This window comes from Paralichthys olivaceus, chromosome 16 (assembly GCF_024713975.1).
Source record: "Paralichthys olivaceus isolate ysfri-2021 chromosome 16, ASM2471397v2, whole genome shotgun sequence".
NCBI lineage: Eukaryota > Metazoa > Chordata > Actinopteri > Pleuronectiformes > Paralichthyidae > Paralichthys > Paralichthys olivaceus.
The window spans coordinates 3,760,362-3,780,436 of NC_091108.1; the positions used below are offsets into that span (position 1 = coordinate 3,760,362).

At 41.4% G+C, this 20,075-nt stretch overlaps 1 protein-coding gene across 9 annotated transcripts; it reads left to right on the forward strand.

The window, feature by feature from the left end:
* The first annotated feature begins 532 nt into the window (after window positions 1–532).
* LOC109645833 (myb-like protein X) lies at window positions 533–18,352 on the forward strand. Of its 9 annotated transcripts, none has more exons than XM_020111505.2 (49): window positions 533–610; window positions 2,866–2,917; window positions 3,057–3,083; window positions 3,221–3,280; window positions 3,800–3,853; window positions 4,149–4,274; window positions 4,458–4,502; window positions 4,585–4,632; window positions 4,708–4,773; window positions 5,574–5,654; window positions 5,730–5,780; window positions 6,810–6,938; window positions 7,064–7,129; window positions 7,217–7,279; window positions 7,401–7,469; window positions 7,650–7,712; window positions 7,819–7,890; window positions 7,969–8,022; window positions 8,107–8,181; window positions 8,438–8,506; window positions 8,593–8,664; window positions 8,941–9,000; window positions 9,162–9,218; window positions 9,568–9,636; window positions 9,885–9,953; window positions 10,042–10,092; window positions 10,171–10,242; window positions 10,714–10,773; window positions 10,863–10,937; window positions 11,021–11,074; window positions 11,156–11,224; window positions 11,309–11,380; window positions 11,860–11,925; window positions 12,052–12,117; window positions 12,202–12,258; window positions 12,376–12,429; window positions 12,499–12,570; window positions 12,651–12,722; window positions 12,810–12,866; window positions 13,084–13,155; window positions 13,230–13,289; window positions 13,456–13,527; window positions 13,620–13,673; window positions 13,940–14,002; window positions 14,212–14,286; window positions 14,370–14,409; window positions 14,550–14,601; window positions 15,034–15,448; window positions 15,588–18,352. In XM_020111505.2, exons 2-49 carry the CDS (start codon window positions 2,870–2,872, stop codon window positions 17,154–17,156), a joined length of 4,962 nt encoding a protein of 1,653 aa, XP_019967064.2. In that variant the 5' UTR covers window positions 533–610; window positions 2,866–2,869; the 3' UTR covers window positions 17,157–18,352. The 9 variants fall into 9 exon arrangements, with proteins under 9 accessions (XP_019967064.2, XP_069366768.1, XP_069366769.1 ...); XM_069510667.1 differs by having other exon boundaries at window positions 8,110–8,181; XM_069510668.1 differs by having other exon boundaries at window positions 4,149–4,220.
* Window positions 18,353–20,075: the final 1,723 nt, after the last annotated feature.

A 20,075-nucleotide genomic window follows, 5' to 3' on the forward strand; every position in this document is an offset into this window, starting at 1 on the left:
ATAGTAATAAAAGTAAGATTGCTCAGACCCACAGTTCTCTGGACTCCTCCAACATCAGGAGGGAGAAAACACATTTATATCAAAGTTTTCATCTAACGCTGATTTGGTGAAAACTGTTTCAATTACAGCAAAATATAAAATGTAATAGATCCAGTACTTTTTCCGATGAGCTGTGAAGTTTTGTTTCGTTTTAAACATTTTCGATGAAAATGTTGAGATAAAATCATTTTAGAAAGTAAATGATTCTCTGAAAATTGTGAAATAATCAAAGAAAACATCAGATTTCTTTTGGCAGCTACAACAAAAATGGAAAATGTGCTGTGAAATTATAAACCTGATAAACTGTCCACTGGGTCCGTTGATGACTAAGTTACTTCTTTTCTATTTTTGAAATCTGCTCCCCTCGTGTTTGTATTTTCTTCACGAGTTGTTGACGCTTGTGAAACCCAGGAGTCAAACCCATGAGTCAGAGTCTCTGCTCCACTCCCACAGACACAGGTGGGCCTCAGAGTGTCCCCGCCCTTCTCCCCAGGTGAGTCCTCCGCCACCACGCAAGCAGGAAGCAGACAAAGCTTTCTGCTCCTGCATCCTCTCAGACTGAAGAGACCAGGTGAGACATTACGCTTCTGATCCCGGTGCAGATCCTCTGAACGTCTCTTTGTCCCGTCACAGACGTGTTCACATGTTTCTCTGTGAGGTTTTGTGGTTCAGAAGCTCTCAGGGCGTGTTTGGTTTGTCTGAGTTGCTTTGTTTGACCTGTGTGATGTTGCAGTGTGGTGAAATATTATGCTTTCTCAACATGGAGGTAAAAACACAAACCATGTCAACATGAGTTGTGTAGAGGAGAGAAGATGTTCACAGTGATGAGCGTGTTGTTGTTTTCCATTTTATTTTACTCTAAATATATAATATTGCAAGTTTCTATTACTATTAACAAATTGATCATATAAGCATTAGATATTATTTGGAGTATTGTCTTTAAAATTGCATTACAAGTATTTCTGTGCGATGCAAAGCTAGTGTGTAGTTTGACATATTTTTAAATTGACATTAGGGTGGATTGTTTTTTTTGTTTTTTTACAGCTTATGGATAATTTGATCCTCAGGTTTTCTTTTTCTTGCTAAAATCAGAATGAAACTTTTGTTTTTCCAGACCCATTCTCATTATTAAATAACTTTAAATGTTCAAACTAAATATATATTAATGTGGAAACAAGACAAAATAAAAACAGCAAAATACCATTTATATATATATATATACAAGTGTTTTAGTGGAGCTGACACTTTTATCACTGAGATAAAACTTTTACTGCACATTACCAGAGCAACAGGAGAGAAGTGTGGGTGGAGTGCTGTGTTTTCCGGGGCTCTTGTGCAGCTCTTGAACGCCTCGCTGTGCAGATGTTGTGGGTGTGGAGAAGTTGTTGAAACTCCTGGGATGTGATGTCAGTGAAGGAGCCTCCGCTTCACGCTGCTTCAGTGTCATCGAGTCAGAAAGTGAGTTTTGATTCTTCTCTGCTGTTTGATCGGTGGGGGGGGGGGGGGGGCAGGTCGGTGTGACGTCACTTTGCCTCTTTAAACTTCTAATTAAAAGTTGAATTCCTCGTCAGAGGATCTCAGGAGGTTTCAGACGAGCTCAGGCTCCACATGGAGGAAATGAGTTGAGTTGAGTTTCTCTAAACGTCTCTCAGTGGAACTGACACAGGATCAGCTGATACTAATACTCAACACCAGTACAACACTTCCACACTTTTGAAGGTACTTGTAGATTACTTAAAAACTTCCCTCTGTGCATCACAGTACTGCATTACTCTCATTGTGTTGCATCACGCTGCTAATATGCTGCCTGTGTTGATCTTGATTTGATTTTTTTTTTAATCTCTAGTTTTATATTTGGAGTTTTTTCTCCTTCTCACCTTTTTGTTTTCTTACTTCTGCTGTTCCGTGTTTTTTACTGGCTTTGTTGGAATAAAGCTCAACTTTGCAGAGCTGCAGTTCTTTATCTTTAAATCTGTATTTATATTTGGCTTCAACACTCTGCCTCGGTTACTTGTGTCTTTAAATTAGCTTATACTTTATGTCTCCATCAGCACAGTACTTCTTCACAGTGACAGCTTTGTGGTACTACTGGTGGCTACAGACTTTCATCTATTTATTCTGGACTCGTTTTGACCTTTGATTATTCTTCTGCTCTTGTGTTTGACTGTTTTGTGTGATGACACCAAGATAAAGTACAAGCTGAACATGTTCTACACTTAAATATGTTTAAATTGCTACGAAGCACTGTCTGGTTCCCTCGTTTCTCCTGCTCATACTGAGTGTTGTACTTTACAGAGCTGATTTACCCATTGAAAGAAAGTTATTTCCTGTTGTGATTCAAATATTTGAAGGTTCCAGCTTCTCCAATGTGAGAATTGTCTATTTCCCTCGGTCATTATGGTCAATTTAATATTTGTGACTTTGGTTCGGTGTCATGTGATGACGTTCAAGTCAGAATTAGCTGGTTTTTTGGTCCCGTGCGTAAAAATTAGTTGGAGATTTGAGTTGTTGCTGCGTTAAAACCAGACACGTCCAGACGCCATCTTGTCTCTTGTTCTTTCCATCAGTGAGATGGACACTTTTACTGTTTTCTGAATTATCAGTGGACAATTAAAAAGACATGTAAAGTGACGATGCTCCAGTTTTAAACCAGTGTCAGTGTCTCACATTTGTGAATCTGAAACAAAACATTGAGTTCCCAGAAGTTGTGAAGCCACGCTGTGATTTGCCACAGGAAGCAGAATGTTGTGTAGGGGCGAACTGGAGGTTCCTTTAACGTGTAGTTGTTCATATTTATCCGTGTTTCTGTCTGTGCTGTTTCCACAGGAGGATGGAGGCGTGCATGATGAAGCCAGAGGTCAAAGGGAAACCGAAGCCGGTGAGAACATCTGCATCCAGAACCGAAAACACTGATTCTGTATCCAAACTCAGCAAAATACCAGAAACACAAAGATATAACATATGTCCTGATACACAGACTTTGTACTAATACACAGTGTTGTCCTCTGTGTTTGCAGCCTAAACCTCCTCCAAAGCCCACCGAGGTACTGGAATCAAACCTCGTGTGTGCTAACGTGTGTTTGCTGTAGTAGTAGTACATGAGATTTATTCTGTGTAGGACTTCTTGCAGCGAGGCCACACACCCTTGTGCAAATAATGAAATCAGAAATTATCTTTCCAGATTAAGAGAAGTGACCCAGAGAAACCAGCTCCCGTGGTTCCTCCTCGACCTTCAGACGCTGTGAGTCCAACATCTCGTGTTCGGCCTGTTACACTTTTACGAGATGGAGGTTCTGAGATGAAGCTACTTCTGGTTGAAGTATTTTGCTCGTGTGTCTCTGGAGCAGATGTGGTTCCAACGCGCTTTAAACATCTGGCACCATTTAAGTAGATTTCTTTTAGTCTGGGTTGTAGTGGAAAAAGTTTTACGGCAGATCCTTTTCCGCAGTCACACTTTTTTTTTTTTTTTAAAGGAGACAAGTTCTACTAAAAAAATATAATATGAAAATATCTACATGTTCACCTGTGTCAGGGGGCGGGGCTTATTACCTGCAAAATGTGCAATTTAAACTTTATTTATACAGCAACTTTCAAAAGACAGTGATTTACAGGTTAGAAATTTCACAACTTTCACAAAAACCTATAAAACACAACAGAGGAAAGAAAAAATCTAAATATTCTCCCTGCTGTTTTTCTAAGAGTCTGTAAATAAGGAGAATTGTCCACTTTGGATGAAAGACTTTGCTTTTTTTCCGTCCAGGAACTGACTCAGACACAATACAGAATAAAAAGAGCAGCAGCGACAAACAATGAGGTATTTACTGCACTTGTTACACATTCATTTTTCTTTTTACACACAAGCGTTGATTTTAATTAGGAAGCTGACGTTACAGATATTTATTGATCGATTGATTGATTTCCGAACATGAAGAAAATGTATTTTATCTTTTATCTTGAACAACCTGTCCGAAGTTATCATGTAAACATGAACATGAAGTATTTAACATGTGGCTTTCATACTGATTTGAATAAATACTGTGCACACGTTTACTTTTATTCCCTGAGTGGATTATTGAGTGTGTTGTGACCTTTTTTTCCGTCTGTGTCAGGATGATGGAAAAAAAGACAGAAAAGTGAAATCGTCTGAAACTCCTCTGGCTGCGCCTCGACGCAGAGACAAGGTTCAGTACCCAACCAGCCATGCATTTTCAACTGAACAGTTAATACGACTCCAGGTATTGTGGGAACACTTGTGTTTGTGTTGTGATCAAAGCTAGTCAGCGTCAGAGTGTGAGAACAGTTTACAGATAAAAATCTCCCTGAGCCACTGAAGGTTTCATGTTTCTTTCGTGTTTCCTGTATCATATTCTAATCGTATTGTTGCCTCTGGGCTTCTTGTGTGTGTGTTTGTTGTGCAGGAACTGGACACAACAAGCAGGAGGACACACACTGAGGACACGCAGGTACACAAACAATGCAACCTCACATTCCTTTGTGCTTTTTTAAAATAAATGTCAGAGTGAACGTTCTTCCTCTTTCCCTCAGAGAGAAACGAACAAACCAGCTGCTAAAGATGAAGCAGATTTCAAACAGGTAGAAGTGTCCGACCACATTAATGAGGCTTGCACACAACATCTTCCTCTTTCTTTACACGCGCTTTGATTGCAGAATAAACCGCTGGACCTGACGGGAATGTTCCGACGGAGCCAGAAGGAGAAAACGTCCACGTTCACTGTAAGAAAAGCACCTGAAGGAACTCCTGTCTGCTCACTGAGCCGCACTTTACTCACCTTTACATGAGTTCCATTGGATTTTACCATTGTTCACTCTGACAGTTTATTATTTTAGTATTTATAACAAATCACACGCTGCTGTTTTTCTCAACGTCTCCAACTGACTCTCAAAATGAAATTAAAGCAACACGTTTTGTATTTTCACGTTAAAAAGCGCCGCAGCACAGAACAAGATATTTTTGATATTCTAGTCTCTATTTTATTCTACCTGTTAATCATAATAAATTGTTAAACATGTATTAATACAACTATTCCGACAACACACACACACAACGATGTCGGTTCAACAGCTGAGTCAAATCCTGAATCCCTGTTGGCTGTTGAGGACATTTTACTTTGTAGTTAAACAAACATGTAAGAATTCAAGTATAAAAGTACAAGAATGAATTCATGAGTCACTTTGTAAAAGAAGCTCAACAGGTTTCTGGTGTTAAGCGGATGTGTGTGTGCGTGTGCGTGAGTGTGCGTGTGTGTGCGTGTGTGTGTGTGCATGTGTGTGTGTGTGCGTGTGTGTGTGAGATCAGTGGGTGTGTAAATTTGTCAGCATCACATGAGTCTCATAAACTTCAGAGAATTAAATTAAAACCGTGATAAATAATATTTTTGACGTAGTAAATGAATGAAGCAGTTTTTTTTTTCCAAAGGGAATTTGTTAAGGTCAACATTTGTTCTCCTCCTCCTCCTCCTCCTCCTCCTCCTCCTCCTCCTCCTCCTCCTCCTCCTCCTCCTGCTCCTCCTCAGAGTTATGCGTTTGACGACTGTGACGAGGAGGAAACAAGAAACGTCGACGTCTCGGCCAAGCAGGCTCCTGGCAGCAAACCGGTGTGTGTTTCTCTCTGTGTGCATGTGGACGTGTGTGTCATCGGCCGGTCTGTGACATGTGACTGTTGTTGACAGGGCGTTCTGAAGGGAGTAAAGAAAGGTTGGCAATTCAAGTCGTCACCTAAGGTACAAAGAAGAGCTGTGTTTCAGTGTTTCCTGCTGCTCTCTCTCTCTCTCTCTCTCTCTCTGGTCGCTGAGTTTGCTGTTTGGTTTTGAAGACGTTGAAATGTTGAAGAGCTGCTTGTGAAGAACATCTGCTAACATTCCTCATTCTGCTCTGTGATAGCTCAGCCTCAGCTGTGTCTGCTGCTCAGCCTGTTAAGAGAGTAAATGCATCTTATTATAATAATTATGTTGGTCTTTTCTTCAGCTCTTTACTTTCTGGCGTCTTTGGGCTACAAGTTTAAAAGTTTGACCGTTGACGTCTCTGGTTCACAACCAACCTGGGACCTTTGTCGGCGTCACACTCGGATGTTTTCATGCCACAAACTTCTGTCTGCTTTTTCTAAACTTATTGGTTCGGTCACTTTCTTGCATCTTGCTGGTTTGAATTAATTGATTTAAAAAAAAAAAATTAAATTAAATAAAAAATGTATTTAAAGGTTCAGTGTGTAGAATTTAGTGATATCTAGTGTTGAGGTTGCATGTTGCAGCTGAACACCCCTCACCTCCCCCTCTCCTTCCAAACATGAGAAAGAAACTGTGTTAGACTTTAATTGTCATAAAAACTCAAAAGCTGTTTAGTTTGTTCAGTCTGCAAAAAACATGGCGGCCTCCGTAGAGAGGGTCCCCTCGATGTAAACATAAAGTATTTTAATATAAACGGCCTTTTCTGGGGTAAAGAAAATTACATGAAAATACAATTTAGATGAAATGAACTCGTGAAAACATCATGAGGATTATTCCTCATTAAATTTCTGCCAGTAGTTCCCTTTCCCCTAAATCTGACACACTGGACCTTTAAATATTCTGTCCGAATTTCTGCATCATTTCAAATCGACCCTGTTTTATTTGTAGAGCAGCTGCAAATATCAACAAGTGAAATATTACAGAAGGATCCTTTTCAATCCTGGAGAGGGTTTAGATTCTGGTGAACGCATGAGCCTATAATCTCTTGTCGAGTGTAACTGATGATCCTGTTGATTCTCGTCTCAGATGAACAGAGATAAGAGTCCAAGTCCCGGCTCCGAGGACGGAGTCGCAGAAAAAGAACAAACTGCAGAAAAAGAACAAACTGCAGAAAAAGAGAAAAACAAGCTGGAGAAAAACACAGAATCCAAACAGGTGAAATCATATAAACACATAAAATCATAACTGACTCGCTGCTCTGCTGGATCAGTGATTTATGTGTTGTATTATATATGATACTGTGGATAAACTGTACATTTGATTTCTCCACGTTTCCTCAGGACAAAGGTCTGCTCACTGGGATGTTCCGGAAAACTCCCAAAGAGAAATTATACCCTTCACTGACGGTAACTGAGTTTAAGTTCATCCAAGACTGAATTCCCAGTGTTGAGATGATTTCCAGCCTGCTCACTCGTTGTTGCGTTCACCTGCAGGTCAGTAAAACAGATCACGAAGACGAAGACGAAGAGGTGGAGAAAATATCCGACCAGCCTCAGGTTCCGTCTTAATATAATATTTATATGAAGGAGAAAAGAGATTCACAAGGTTAATAACAGACTCAAGTCGAATAGTGATGATGATGATAATGATAAAAATGTCTTCATCATTTCACCACAGGAGAAGGGAGGCCTCTTCTCTGCTATCTTTAAAAAACCTGACAAACCAGCAGATGAGACACCTGAACGGGTGAGCTGCCTCTAAAATAATCTGATAATATAATAAAATAATAAAATAATAATATAATAAAATAATAATAGTTGTTTATTTGCATCAAATGTCTGATTCTGTCTCAAGCTGAGTTTGTATATGTGTATGTGTATTTTAATGTCGTCTAATAAAGTGTTGATGTGAACGTTGATGTTTCAGGAGAACCTGAGCGCCCACAGCGAGCTGTCGGCGAGCAGCGACAGTCTGTCTGAACACAACAAGGTGAGCAGCTTCAGTTCATCTTTAACTCACAGAGGTTACGCACGAGTCACCGACCTGAACTTCATCTGAACGAATCCACCGATGTGAAAACTTGTGTCTGCTTCAGGAAAAGGGAGGAATATTCAGCGGGATGTTCAGGAAAAGTCCGAAACCAGCAGAAGCAGCTCAGACCGACGAGGTGATGTAAAAAAAAAAAAAAAAATAATAAAACTTGTCAGTTGAGTTTAATCGTCATGCTGAATTTTTGTGTTTCCAGGAGCAACGTGACGACGTGTCGGGCAGTAACGATAATCTGTCGGAAAACTCGAAGGTGAGCTGAGAGGTGAAGTGATCATGACGCAGCGTTATCGTTAGTATCGTATCTGACGGTGTGAATTCACTGGTGTGACGTCAGCAGGATAAAGGAGGATTCTTCAGCGGGATTCTCCGGAAGTCTCCCAAGATTCCTGCAGAGGGAACATCTGGGCAGGTCAGTGTGTGGTGCTCCTGCAACATGTGGAGCTCCAGTCGAGGATGTTTTATTTTGTTTCCCTGTTCCAGGAGGAAGATTTAAATCATTTCCGTGTTGTTGATTTGCTCATTTGAAATAATCACGTAGCTAAAATCTGTCTGTGTTCAACCTTTTACATTGTTTCCTGCAAAATATCATTAAAAACAAGTTCCCTTTTGTGTTTTTAAAACATTTTTCTCTTTTTACATTTAACATTTTCCTTGTTGAGTTTCAGGAGAAAGAGTCGCTGGGGACTGAGCTGACAGCCAGCAACGAGAATCTGTCTGAGAACAGCAGCACTAAAGTAAGATTTGTTTCTTTTTCACAAACGGAGGAGGACGTCCTGTTCAAAAACGTTTCTGTGTCTCACTTCGTTTCTTTGTTCACCAGGAGAAAGGAGGCGTCTTCAGTGGAATGTTCAAGAAATCTCCCAAACTGTCCGAAGGACCTCGACTGGAGGAGGTGATTTATTAACTTTTACTCTGAAGCTTTTGCAGATTTAACTTCACAGTTTGGCTCAAAATACAAAACAGCCAGTGAACATTTAATGCACCTGATTCAAACATACTGTAAGTTCCTGAATTACCAGGCAGCTGCTCGGCCTCTGCAGTAATGAGGTTATTGCAACATGTGCAAACACGCCTGTGTCAGTATTGTCTCCGCAGCTGGTCCCAGGTCTGTGTGTAGGTGTAGCGAGCGTTCGTGTTCACACAGGTCGAGTAACATTTTTTTGTTTAGGCCGCGGAGCCGCTGCACGGTGAACTCTCCGCCAGCACAGACAGCCTGTCGGACAACAAGGTGAGAGGAGTGACAGACGCACCCACCGCCCGCTGCATGAGTCACAGACACAAACACGAAGTCTGAGCTAAAGTCGCTGGATGATAAAGTTCCTGAGATTTTATTTTGATGAAGGAAAACGATTCTTCAGTTTGATTTCAGTCTGTTTTCTTCCTGTGTAGGAGAAAGGTGGTTTGTTCAGTGGACTCCTCAGAAAAACTCCCAAAACAACCGGAGAGGTACAAACACGAGTAGTTTCCATGGAGCTGCTCTGAACCGACAATAAACTATGAACACAAATATAAAGTATAAAGAAACAGCAGATTTTCGTGCTGTGTGACGCTCGGTGAACTCTGTGAAACTGGCTCAGGGCCAGTTTGAGCTGCCTGGGGGAGGGGCTCTCTCAGATTTAAATCTGCACCCACGGCTGAAAGGGTCATTTTTCTTAAAAGAGTAAATATCAAAGTTAAAATACGTCCCACAAGTTTTCTCATGAAGCTTCACTCACCACAGTGGCGTCTTTATACACGATGCATTGATCCAACACTGATCACACGATCTGATGTGAGCATGTGATTCTTGTTTCAGGAGAATCTGTCGGCACAGAAGAATCTGTCGGCGAGCAGCGACAGTCTGTCGGAGGCGTCCAACACAAAGGTGACGCTCTCAGGCTTCTCTGGAAATGTGTCTGTTTATACATTTAAATGCAAACTTAATGAAAACAGTGTTTTCTTTGTGGTTTTGAAGTCGAATACTGAAAACAACTTACTACTGCACTGCTCTAACTTTCTTTTATTTGCTCTGTTGTTAAGTAGATTTTTTTATTCATACGTGTCATATGTTCTAAATTGATTCCATATTCTGAGGATTAAATAACGTGAATAAATAGAGAACCTGTGTTTCAGGAGAAGGGAGGTGCGTTCAGTGGAATATTCAAGAAATCGTCCAAACCTGCAGACGTTCCCACAGAGAAAGTGAGAAACAATATTTCAGTATTTGTGAGGAAAGTAAATTCATCTCCGCTCTGGAGCAGGTTATGATTGAACTGTTCTTCTGCCGCAGGACGCTGAGCTGAGCGGCAGCAGTGAAGCTCTGTTTGAGAACAACACCAAGGTGAGAGGCTTATTTCTAAACAGCATTTCAAAGTAACTTCCCTAAAAGGACATTTTCTGACATGTTGGCGTGTTTCAGGAAAAAGGAGGAATATTTAGTGGAATATTCAAAAAACCGACCAAACCTGCAGAAGCTGCTGAGTCTGAGGAGGTGAAGTGTTTTCATTTCTTAGAACGTGGACGTTCATCACTGTAATGATGTAATAATCAGTCCTGATGATTCATCAGTTAGTCGACACGAACCTTTTACAGAAATATCCGTGTCACAGTTTCTGTTTGGACACATCAAAACTTTTATTTTACAGAACTAACACCTTTAAAAATTCTGCACATTTTTTCAAGTTCTATATATCTGTGTTTTCTTTTTATCTTCATGTAATTTTCCACAAGGTTTTGATTTTGACATCTTAGGAATCATTGTGATTTTATATATATATGAGAATTTAGGAATAATAAGTTCAGTTCAAGTGATTAGTTGTTTACACTTCACACTTTTCCACCATTAAAGTAATAAATTCTTGTAGAATCTTTGAACAATAACCCAGGAGACTGCAGCTGCATCAAATATTATCTCCTTATTTCTAATGTGGTCACATTAACCACAACTTTTAATCTGTGACAGGATGAATCTCCGGATAAAGAGCTCTCAGGCAGCAGTGAAAATCTATCTGAGAACAAGCAGGTTATTGAAACAGTCTCGTTTCTAAACATTTAAACTTTTTAAAAACACTCGTCTCGTCCTAAAGCTCGTTTCTCTTCTGTTTCCATCAGGAGAAAAGTGCGGGTCTGTTCAGCGGACTCCTCAAGAAAACTCCCAAAGCCTCAGGAGAGAAGTCAGAGTCGCCGGTGAATGAAAGTCTGCTCAGAGTTTTTTCAAACCATCACATGAATCCTCGTGTTTCACTCAGCTTTGATTGTCTGTGTTTCAGGAAAGAGAAGAGAAGGAGCTGTCGAGCAGCAGCGACGACCTGACGGAGAATAAGGTGAGCGGTGACGTGCAGCTGGAACCTTTGGATTAAAGTGTTTTTTCAGGTCTTTCACTGATTCACCAAATTATTTTTCAGGAGAAAAACATTTTCAGCAACATGTTTAAGAAGCCGCAGAAACCAGCAGAGGGCGCTGCAGCAGACAAGGTGCTTAACATCATGAAATGAGTTATTCAAACTTCTCTGAAAGATGAAACTGATTCTTTGACTGTTTCTCTTGTTTGAATTCAGGAGCAGGACGGAAACGGTGGAAAACAGATTTCTGGAAGCTTTGAGAATCTGACGGACGCCACCGTCCAGAAGGTTTTTCTTCTTCTTCAAATCCTCTTCACTTAAGATGTTTTCAACTTGACAACGTGAACTGAAACCAGATCAGAGATATTTTAATAACAATAGTTTGTAGTGAACTTGAAAATGATTAATGATTAATTTGAAAATGACAAATAAACATTAAATACTGTAAAATAAAAGAAAGGAATGAATGAAAGTCTTAGTTGATTTAAGTAGTAAAACTAATGCCACATTGGAAAAATACTTTTTATACAAGTAACTGAAGAATAATCAGCAAAATGTACAAACATAGAAAATAAAAGTATTCAGTACACAGAAGTAAATTATAGCTTTACATATAAATGAGTCGTAAAAACATTAACAGTGTTTGTAGTTTTTATTCCTAAGATTTAATTCTGATTCTAGAAAAGAGTGAATACGTCTGATTCACACTGAAATAAAGCTGTTTTCACTCTTCACTCAACTTCTCGTTGTGTGTCTGAATGTTTCAGGAGAAGAAAGGAGGCCTGGGTGGAATCTTCAAAAGGTCGTCCAGCATTGACAACCTGTTCGATGAGGTCAGTATCAGTGTGTCTGTGAAGAGACGACCTCTGTCAACCAATGATAACTTGTCTGTCCAACACTCTTTGGTTTTTGTTCCTCGTCACTGAACCGTCCCTGCATCTTCATTTTGTGCTCGTCAGGAGAAAGGTGGACTTTTCAGTGGCCTCCTCAAGAAAACACCCAAAGCGTCTGGAGATGATGCCGAGGTGAGTCCGTGTTTCCGCTCCGAGCATCGTCGTCTGTCGGGGACTGACGCTCGTTAACCGTTCATCGTTGTTTTCTTCACTCAGGACAAAGACGAGCTGAGGGCGAGTAACGACAGTTTGTCTGAAAACACCAACACCAAGGTACAGAACTGTCACCTCCCTGAGTCTACACGTTTATCTTAGTGCCACGAAGCAACACAACTGCTCCCGTGCGTTTGATCACATCAGCTGTTCTGATGTTCTCTCACATTATTTCAGGAGAAAAGTATTTTCAGTGGGATGTTCAAGAAAACTCCAAAAGCAGCAGACGAGGTGCTTTTTTAATGTGAGGTCGACGTCATGTGACACTGAACTTGTGTATTAATGTGTTTTTATTTTCAGGAGTCAAACTCAGACGAGGATAAGAAATTATCAGCCAGCTCCGAAAATCTGTTAGAAGTGAACAAAACGAAGGTACGAACATCTCATTCCGTTTCTCTCCTTTCGTCGATCATGCATCGATTATTAACGTGTCGATGTTTCGCGCGTGTCAGGAGAAAAGCGGAGGACTTGCAGGCATCTTCAAAAAATCTCCCAAACCGGCTCCGCGCTCTGTCGCCACCAAGGTGAACTGCTGATGTGCAAGTTGGGTTTTTTTACGACCATGAAATCTCACATGAACTTTTTTTTAAACCGTTCAAACTGTTCTCCAGGATCCACTCTCGAAGGAACTGTCCTCCAGCAGGGACAGTCTGGAAGATGCTGCCGAGGTGAGAGCTTCTACTCAAATACTGAACCTTCATGAGAATACTTGGTTTCCTGCGTACATGTGAATACTGTTGACTGGTTTACCACAATGAATACACAACTCTAAGGAGCAGGGAGGCCCCAAAACTATTTTTATTTATTTAATTATTGCTGTAAAAACTTGGAACAGAAACATTTTTTATCAGTTTGTATCATATGTTTTCTGAAATTGCTTTTCAGGAGGATCCGTCAACACAGCGTGAGATGTTTGCCAGTAACGAGAATCTCCTTGAAGCTACAGGCAACGCGAAGGTGAGTCTGTTCCGGTGAGAGAACGTGTTCGACTGCGTGAGCTGCTCGTGTTCATGTGTTATTTTTTATCACAGGAAACTAAAGGAGGATTTGCTGGGATGTTCAGGAGGACGCCGAAAACTGTGGAGCCACAGGTACGATCGTATCAGCGCTGAGACCCTGACGTGTTTAACTATTTCTATGATCCGTAGTGAGAAAACATGAAACAGATTAAAATACAAATACAATAATATATGTGTTTCTATGTGGACGACTGTTCCTGTGTTTCTGTTCCGTAAATATGTTTTCCCTGTGTTGCAGGAGAGCGTGGACATGGAGGCTCCACAGGGAGGCGGGCTGAAACGCAGGAGGACGATCAAGAAGAAAAGACGAGTGAGTGGTTGGACGTATTCAACCACATGAATTTCTCCTCAGTGAAGACGTGTAAACTCTAATCGTGTGTTTGTATTGTTTGATTTCCTCAGATCGTGTCTTTCAGAATCAAGAAGACTCTTCCTAAAATACCGAAGGGGACACAGGTATGTCGCTGCTCCTCAGTCTCTCTCCCTGCTCCTGTTCTTTAACTGCATCACGGATCTGAAGAGAGAAACATTTCCTTAGTTTAAAATAAAGTTTACTTACAATAGCTTATTTTCAGGGTTTCTATACATTAAGTTGCATAAAAGGTTTTTCAAAAAGTGATTCCATGTGACTCAGATCAACATTTTCATTTATGCTTTGTCCTTTTTTTTTTAAATTTAAATTGTTTGAAGACATTTTCTTCTTTCTCTTTTCTCCTGCTCAGTCTTCAGATAAGATGCCAATCATCACGGAGACAGTGGAGATGCAGGAGCTGAACCCGGCACAGGTTTGCATGAGAATATTATATCATGCATCATGTCCAACAGAGCCTCTCGCTAAAACACATCCACTTAGGATATTTCATTTTTATCAGCAGCTCATTGATAAACACAGATATTTACCAGTTGGTCATGAAGTGAAAACCCAGACGTGTGCAGATGTTCCAGGGGAAATGTTTGTGTTAAAAGTTGTGTTACAGTTGTGTGTGTTTTCCAGGAGAGCACAGTGGAGGTCCAGCCTGTGGTGATGGCAGCGTACCCGACAGAAGGCGACTCTCTTCAGTCTGAGCTGGTGCGTTTCAGTGCTCGTGTGTGGTTTCGTGTTTTTCTCCATGAATTCAAGATCTCAGCTTCTTCTTCACGGTTTGTTTTCAGGAGAACGATGAACTGACCGAGTGGTGGAACACAGTGAAAGGTCAGTGTTCATTTGATAACATGCATGTTTTGTATGTTTATAAGTAGAGAAGTTCTCCAACAGGAGAAAATGTGGAATTCAATCAATGACTTGAAACTAGTGTTAATACCAATCATACAGTTTCTGCTGCTGGTTTCCAGGTTGGGCAGAGTGGAACGAGATTTCCAATTTCCAGCCGGAGGATGGAGAAATGTAAGCATTGTTTTTTATTTCATTTCATTTTTTTAATTTAACAAATCCAATTTTCCCTCAAAAAACTGTATTTGGTATTTTGGTGATTTGTTTGACACATGCATATAAGAACAAGAACTGATTCTTTTCAAAGCGGTGAATCATTTGGTTAAGAAATATTTTTTTTTCAATAGTGAAAAAATATCATCATTTGTCTTGATTTTTTAAAAAATCTGCCAAACAGCTTAAAATCAAATAAAGTTTCTATCTGACAAATATAACCTTCAACCTGATCATTGAACTTTCTTCCAAAACGATAAAAATTTTCTTTTTCTTTTGACCATTTGATCAATCAAAGACAACAAGGACCAATTATAGACTAATTATAAAACTCTCAGTTTTGTTTGTTCATCCCATGAGTTTCGAGCTCTGACTCTCCTCCCTCCTCCTCAGGGCTTTGGAGCAGGCAGCCGATCGTGTCTACATGGCCGCTCGTCTCTTTGTGCGTCTTTTCAACAAGCGGGGCGCGTCCTTACAGCACCGCATCCTGGAGCTCCTGTCCCTGGCCGACGCATCCGATCAGTTCCACAAGAAAACGGTGTCGGCGGCGGTGGGCGGAGGCGTGGCCAGCGTGGCCGGCAGCGTGGCCACGATCACGGGGCTCATTCTGGCCCCTTTCACCTTCGGGGCCTCCATCATCGTCACGGCGGTGGGGATAGGCGTGGCGACGGCCGGCAGCATCACCTCGGCCACGGCTAACATCACGGACGCGGTTCACTCCAACATGGACAGGAAGAAGCTGGAGAAGATGATCCAGGACTACCAGGAGGAAATCAAAGACATCAGGGAGTGTATGGAGTTTGTGCAGGTTAGAAAACTTTTGTCACTTATTCCTCAGCTGGTGTCATCATGTCGTCAGTTACACGTCGATGAGGAAGTTGTCGTGACATAAATGTGAGTGTAGAGTGAATATTTACCCTCGTCTCTCGTCTCTGTGTCTCTCGTAGGAAGGTATGAACACCCTGGAGGAGTGGGACTTTGAAAAATATTCTCAGAGTGCTGCCAAAAAGGCTATGAACCACAACATTAAACACGTGATGAAGGAGGGCGGCCGCGCTGGGAAAGCCCTGATGATCAACACTGACAAACTCATCAGCACCGTGCAGATTCTGGGCGCGGCAGGCGGCGCCGCCAAAGCCGCCCAGGCCATCAGCGTCACCACAGGGGTCATGTCGGCCCTCTTCCTCGCTCTGGATGTGTTCTTCCTCGCCAAAGACTCCCGCGAGCTCCACAAAGGCGCCAAAACCAAATTCGCCACCAAGATCAGAGAGGTTTGTAAAGACCTGCAGGGCGGCCTCCTGGAGCTGAACAAGGTCAAGACGCAGCTGCAGAAAACCATGGACGGCATCGAGTTGGAGGAGTACGAGGATTTCGAGGAAGTGGAGGTGGAGGTCGAAGACGAGTTTGAGTCGGACCCGAAGAAGCTGGCCGAGCTGGAGCAGGAGCTGGACCTCCTGGAGGAGAAACTGGACAAGAAGGTCGAGGAGGAGCAGAAGAACAAAGAGCTGGAGAAGGAAACTCTGAAAAACAAGGAGGAAAAAGAAGATCCAGAGAAAAATAACGAAAAGGAGAAGAAGGAGGAAACAGGGGAAGATGACAAAAAGGAGGAGGGAAAGAAGGGAAAAGAGACGGAAAAGGATAAAGAAGAAGAAAACAAATCTGAGCCCAAAGTGGAGAAGCAGCCTGAGAAGGAGGTTTTGAAAGAACAATCTCAGAAAGGAAGAAAAAAAGACAAAGAAATGGAAAACCGGATAACGGCTGTGAAAGAAATTTATGAGAGCAAGCGAGACAAGGCTAAAGAAGAAACGGGAGAGGACCGGGGAGGAAAGACGAGTTCAGAGAGAGTCAGAGCGGAGAGAGAGAGTCAAAGAAGTGAGAGCAGCAGAGGGGATGAAAGAGGGATGAGGCATGAGGGGAAATCAGCGAGTAAAGCGAAGGAGGAGGAAAGTGGGAGCACGAGGAGACACAGCAGCAGAAGCAAGCAAGACGGAGAGAGATGGAGGGAATATAAAACGAGAGAAACTGATAAGGAGAAAGGAAGCAGCGGCAAAGACGTGGAGAGACTCGCCCGAAGGGAAAGTGACAAGACGGAGAGATGGAGGAGGCCAGAGGAGGAGCGAGGGGTGAGAGACTGGAGAGCTGAGATGAGTAGAGAGGAGAAGAGAGAAAGCAAAGAAGGAAGGGAGAGAGGGACGAAACAAGAGGATCAAGGAAAGAGTGACTCGAGGAGAGAGTCGCACCGAAGCCACGAGTCCGACCATCAGAGGAGTCACCACAGGAGAGAGCAGGAGGAGAAACGAGGGAGCAGGGTGGAGAGCGCGAGGAGGCAGTTTGAGAGAGCGGGAGGTGAGGAGCAGGAGGAAGAGGAGGAGAGGAGGAAGAGGAGAGAGGAAGGAGGGAGTCGGAGGAGGGACAGAGAGAAGAGGGGAAGTGAGAGACACAGAGAGGACGAACACAGCCGCGGAGGATCCAGACCTGGATCCGGAACTCTGATGGAGGACGGACTCTATATTTAGTTTTAATGGACGAGGACAAAATCTACACTTTATTTATTGTGAACAACTCAAACGACAAAATCAGAAAAACACGAACAGGAATCTATTATTTCTCATTTCTAACGTCGATGGTCATTTATCAGTTCTTTAAAAAAAACCCTGGGTGGAAGTTCAGCCTCCTGTTTACACACTTTTCAATATTCAAACCACAGTTTCTCTCTTAGGAGCCGGTTTAATAAATAATAATATTCACAACTTTATTTATTCGTCACTTTTACAAAGATTTCAACATGAAGAACTGGTAATTAGACCGTAAAAAAATCGAAATGTGGAATAAAATACAGCTGCACCGTGTAAAATAACTCAAATATAAGATTAAAAGCAATAAAACAAACAATTAATACAACAGAGGTCTTAGAAATAATTAACTCAGATTTCTGAGTAGAGGTAGTACGGGGATCAAGAACCCTGAGAGATTTCAGCCGGACACAAACTTCACAGATTTCTTAGAAACCGTGTTTCAAAAAAATATAATTTTGAACTTAAGAAAGTGGGAAGAAGAACTTTCTCTCCACCACACAGAAGCTCCGATTAAATATTGTTGATGTTGTACTGATGGTTTGACTTTGCATTAAATGTGCGGCTGTGGAAAGAGAAGCTGCTGTTTACACTAATACTTGTAGAAATCACTGCTCGGCCTTTTAAAGCTGCTGCTGGTAGAATTTAGTTTATATTTAGAAAGTCGATAAATATTCTAAAACGTTTCAGTCGGACATTTTAAAACAGTTTAACATCAGCTTCCTCTTTCTTTTAAACTTCCTGACTTGACATGGTGTAAATGTAAACAGCTTGGAGGCTGCTCGTGTTTGGTTGATGGCTCGTGATGATGATTTACTAACGTTGTGCCGGAGGTAACTCTCGTACACTGACCGTGTATCTCTGATACATGATGCAACACGTTTCTCTGTATTACTGGTGTTTCAGGGTAAAACTTACATTTGTCCTTTTCCTAAACACATGCTGTGTTTGTATTGTGTCGTCCGAGGCGGCGGTGCGTCTTGACAACGTGTCTGGAACACGGTGCCATGTTGCACTTTGTCCGTTTACACTACTGACGCTTCACATTTTCACTGTGTGTGTTTTTTATAGAGGTAAACATTATTTTCTACGGTGCTGGTTTCTTATTGAATTAAATAAATTATTAGTCATTGAAACTTGATGCTATTTTGTCCTTTTAATTTTAAATCATAATTCACCTGCTCATGATTCTAAACCTTTGATTGATGGACTCAAAACTCAGCTACAGACGACGGAAACGTTTTTCTTATAATACCTGATCTCCACTGGGCTGCAGCAGAGAGCTGAACCAGGAGCGTATTCAAACCAATGGGTCCCTGTGTAAACAGTCTGTTCCCAAACCAGGTGTCGGGACCTCTCAGGAGTTTTAGATTAGATTTGTGTCCTTTGTCACTTTTAATCGAAGACGAAATACAAATATTAGAAGCTCAAATTTGAATTATCCTGGCTTTCAAATATAAAATAATAATAAAAAATAAAAAAAATCAAGCTGAAAAGATGCTGAGTCACAGCTTTTTGTCAATGATTTTATCTCAGAGGCCCTGAACGCACCCTCCCTGTGCTTTCAGTCATTGTGGGATCAGACCTCTTCAGTCGGGCGGAGCTGCAGTAATAAGAGGGGAGACCCGATGACTCCGGTGGGAGTGGGTGAACGATGGGAGTCACGTTACGCTGCAACTAATGGTTATTTCAGTCACTCATTCACTAGATGATTACATCACCTTCCAAAACACAACGTTAATCGTGTGAACAAAACAAATCAACGACCAAAGACATTGAATTTAAATTCTGACATCTTCAAACTCATGTTTGTCTCTTTAAGGTCAAATTGCACCTATTTCCTCTTTATTTGTCTTTTCTGGTCATTTATGTCGATTCTCTCTCATTTTTCTGTCCCTGAACTCGTCTTCCAAACTCTTTTCTTGTTTCCTGTGACCTTTTTTGGCTTTTTAAGTTTAATTTGATCAATTTTGCCTCTTTTTTCAATCACGCTTGTGTTGCTTCGGGTCGGCTTTATGTTGTTTTGCATCAATACTCGTTTCTTCTTGCTCTGTTAATCGACAGCGTCTGAAATATTTTCCACTGAGCGATTCCGTGTTGTATTTTCTGCACATTCACATGTGTTGAAATCACCTGTGACGACTGCAGATTGAGAAACACTTGTGCCGAAGTAACACAAACAGATTAAATTCCTCTATTCTGTGAGATTTACTGTGTTTCATGTTATATTTTGGCGTTTGACATTTGCATATTTATGCTTTTTACTCATCAAGAAACGAATTATCTTTTTATTCAAGCTATCCCGCTAGAACATGAATGTTTGAACCTCAAATCACGATGAAGTGTTGTGGAGACATTTTACTCGAAACCACAAATGTTCAGTTTCATGGTGATAATTTAAATTAAAAAAGATTCACTAAAATCAGTGGGATTCAGCCTCTGAGGACCATGAATGTCTGAATGAAGTCTAATAGTCGCTGACTTGTTCTCGCTCAAGCATCATTAGATAATGTGTGTGTATGTATTTAGTGCCATACACATACAATTGAATTGAGTAAAGTCGGTCTCTCTTTCATGGACCTGCTTCCTCCGCCTTTCTTTACTGTCATCGACCGCACACTGCTGCGGGTAATCCTCTTTTTAAACTGTGTATTTAGGCCAAACAGTCCAAACCTAGAGAGCAAACACTTCAGCGTGGAGACGATTGAACCTGCACGTCTGCAGTCTGTTTGATGAGCGACCACCGCGGAGCGACCCTCATTGTGACGGCAGCTCAGGTTAAATCACGAGAAACCTGCCTTTCGGCCGAGAGATGTTTTTTTAACCTAAAACCATTTCGATCAAATACTCTCAAGTTATCAC

Bases quoted from the DNA above. Each gene is read 5' to 3' on its own strand.
- LOC109645833 (XM_020111505.2), top strand. From the start codon at position 2,870: ATGGAGGCGTGCATGATGAAGCCAGAGGTCAAAGGGAAACCGAAGCCG. The intron at 11,381-11,859 runs GTTTTTCTTCTT...TGAATGTTTCAG, and splicing joins CGGACGCCACCGTCCAGAAG to GAGAAGAAAGGAGGCCTGGG. The intron at 14,410-14,549 runs GTCAGTGTTCAT...GCTGGTTTCCAG, and splicing joins GTGGTGGAACACAGTGAAAG to GTTGGGCAGAGTGGAACGAG.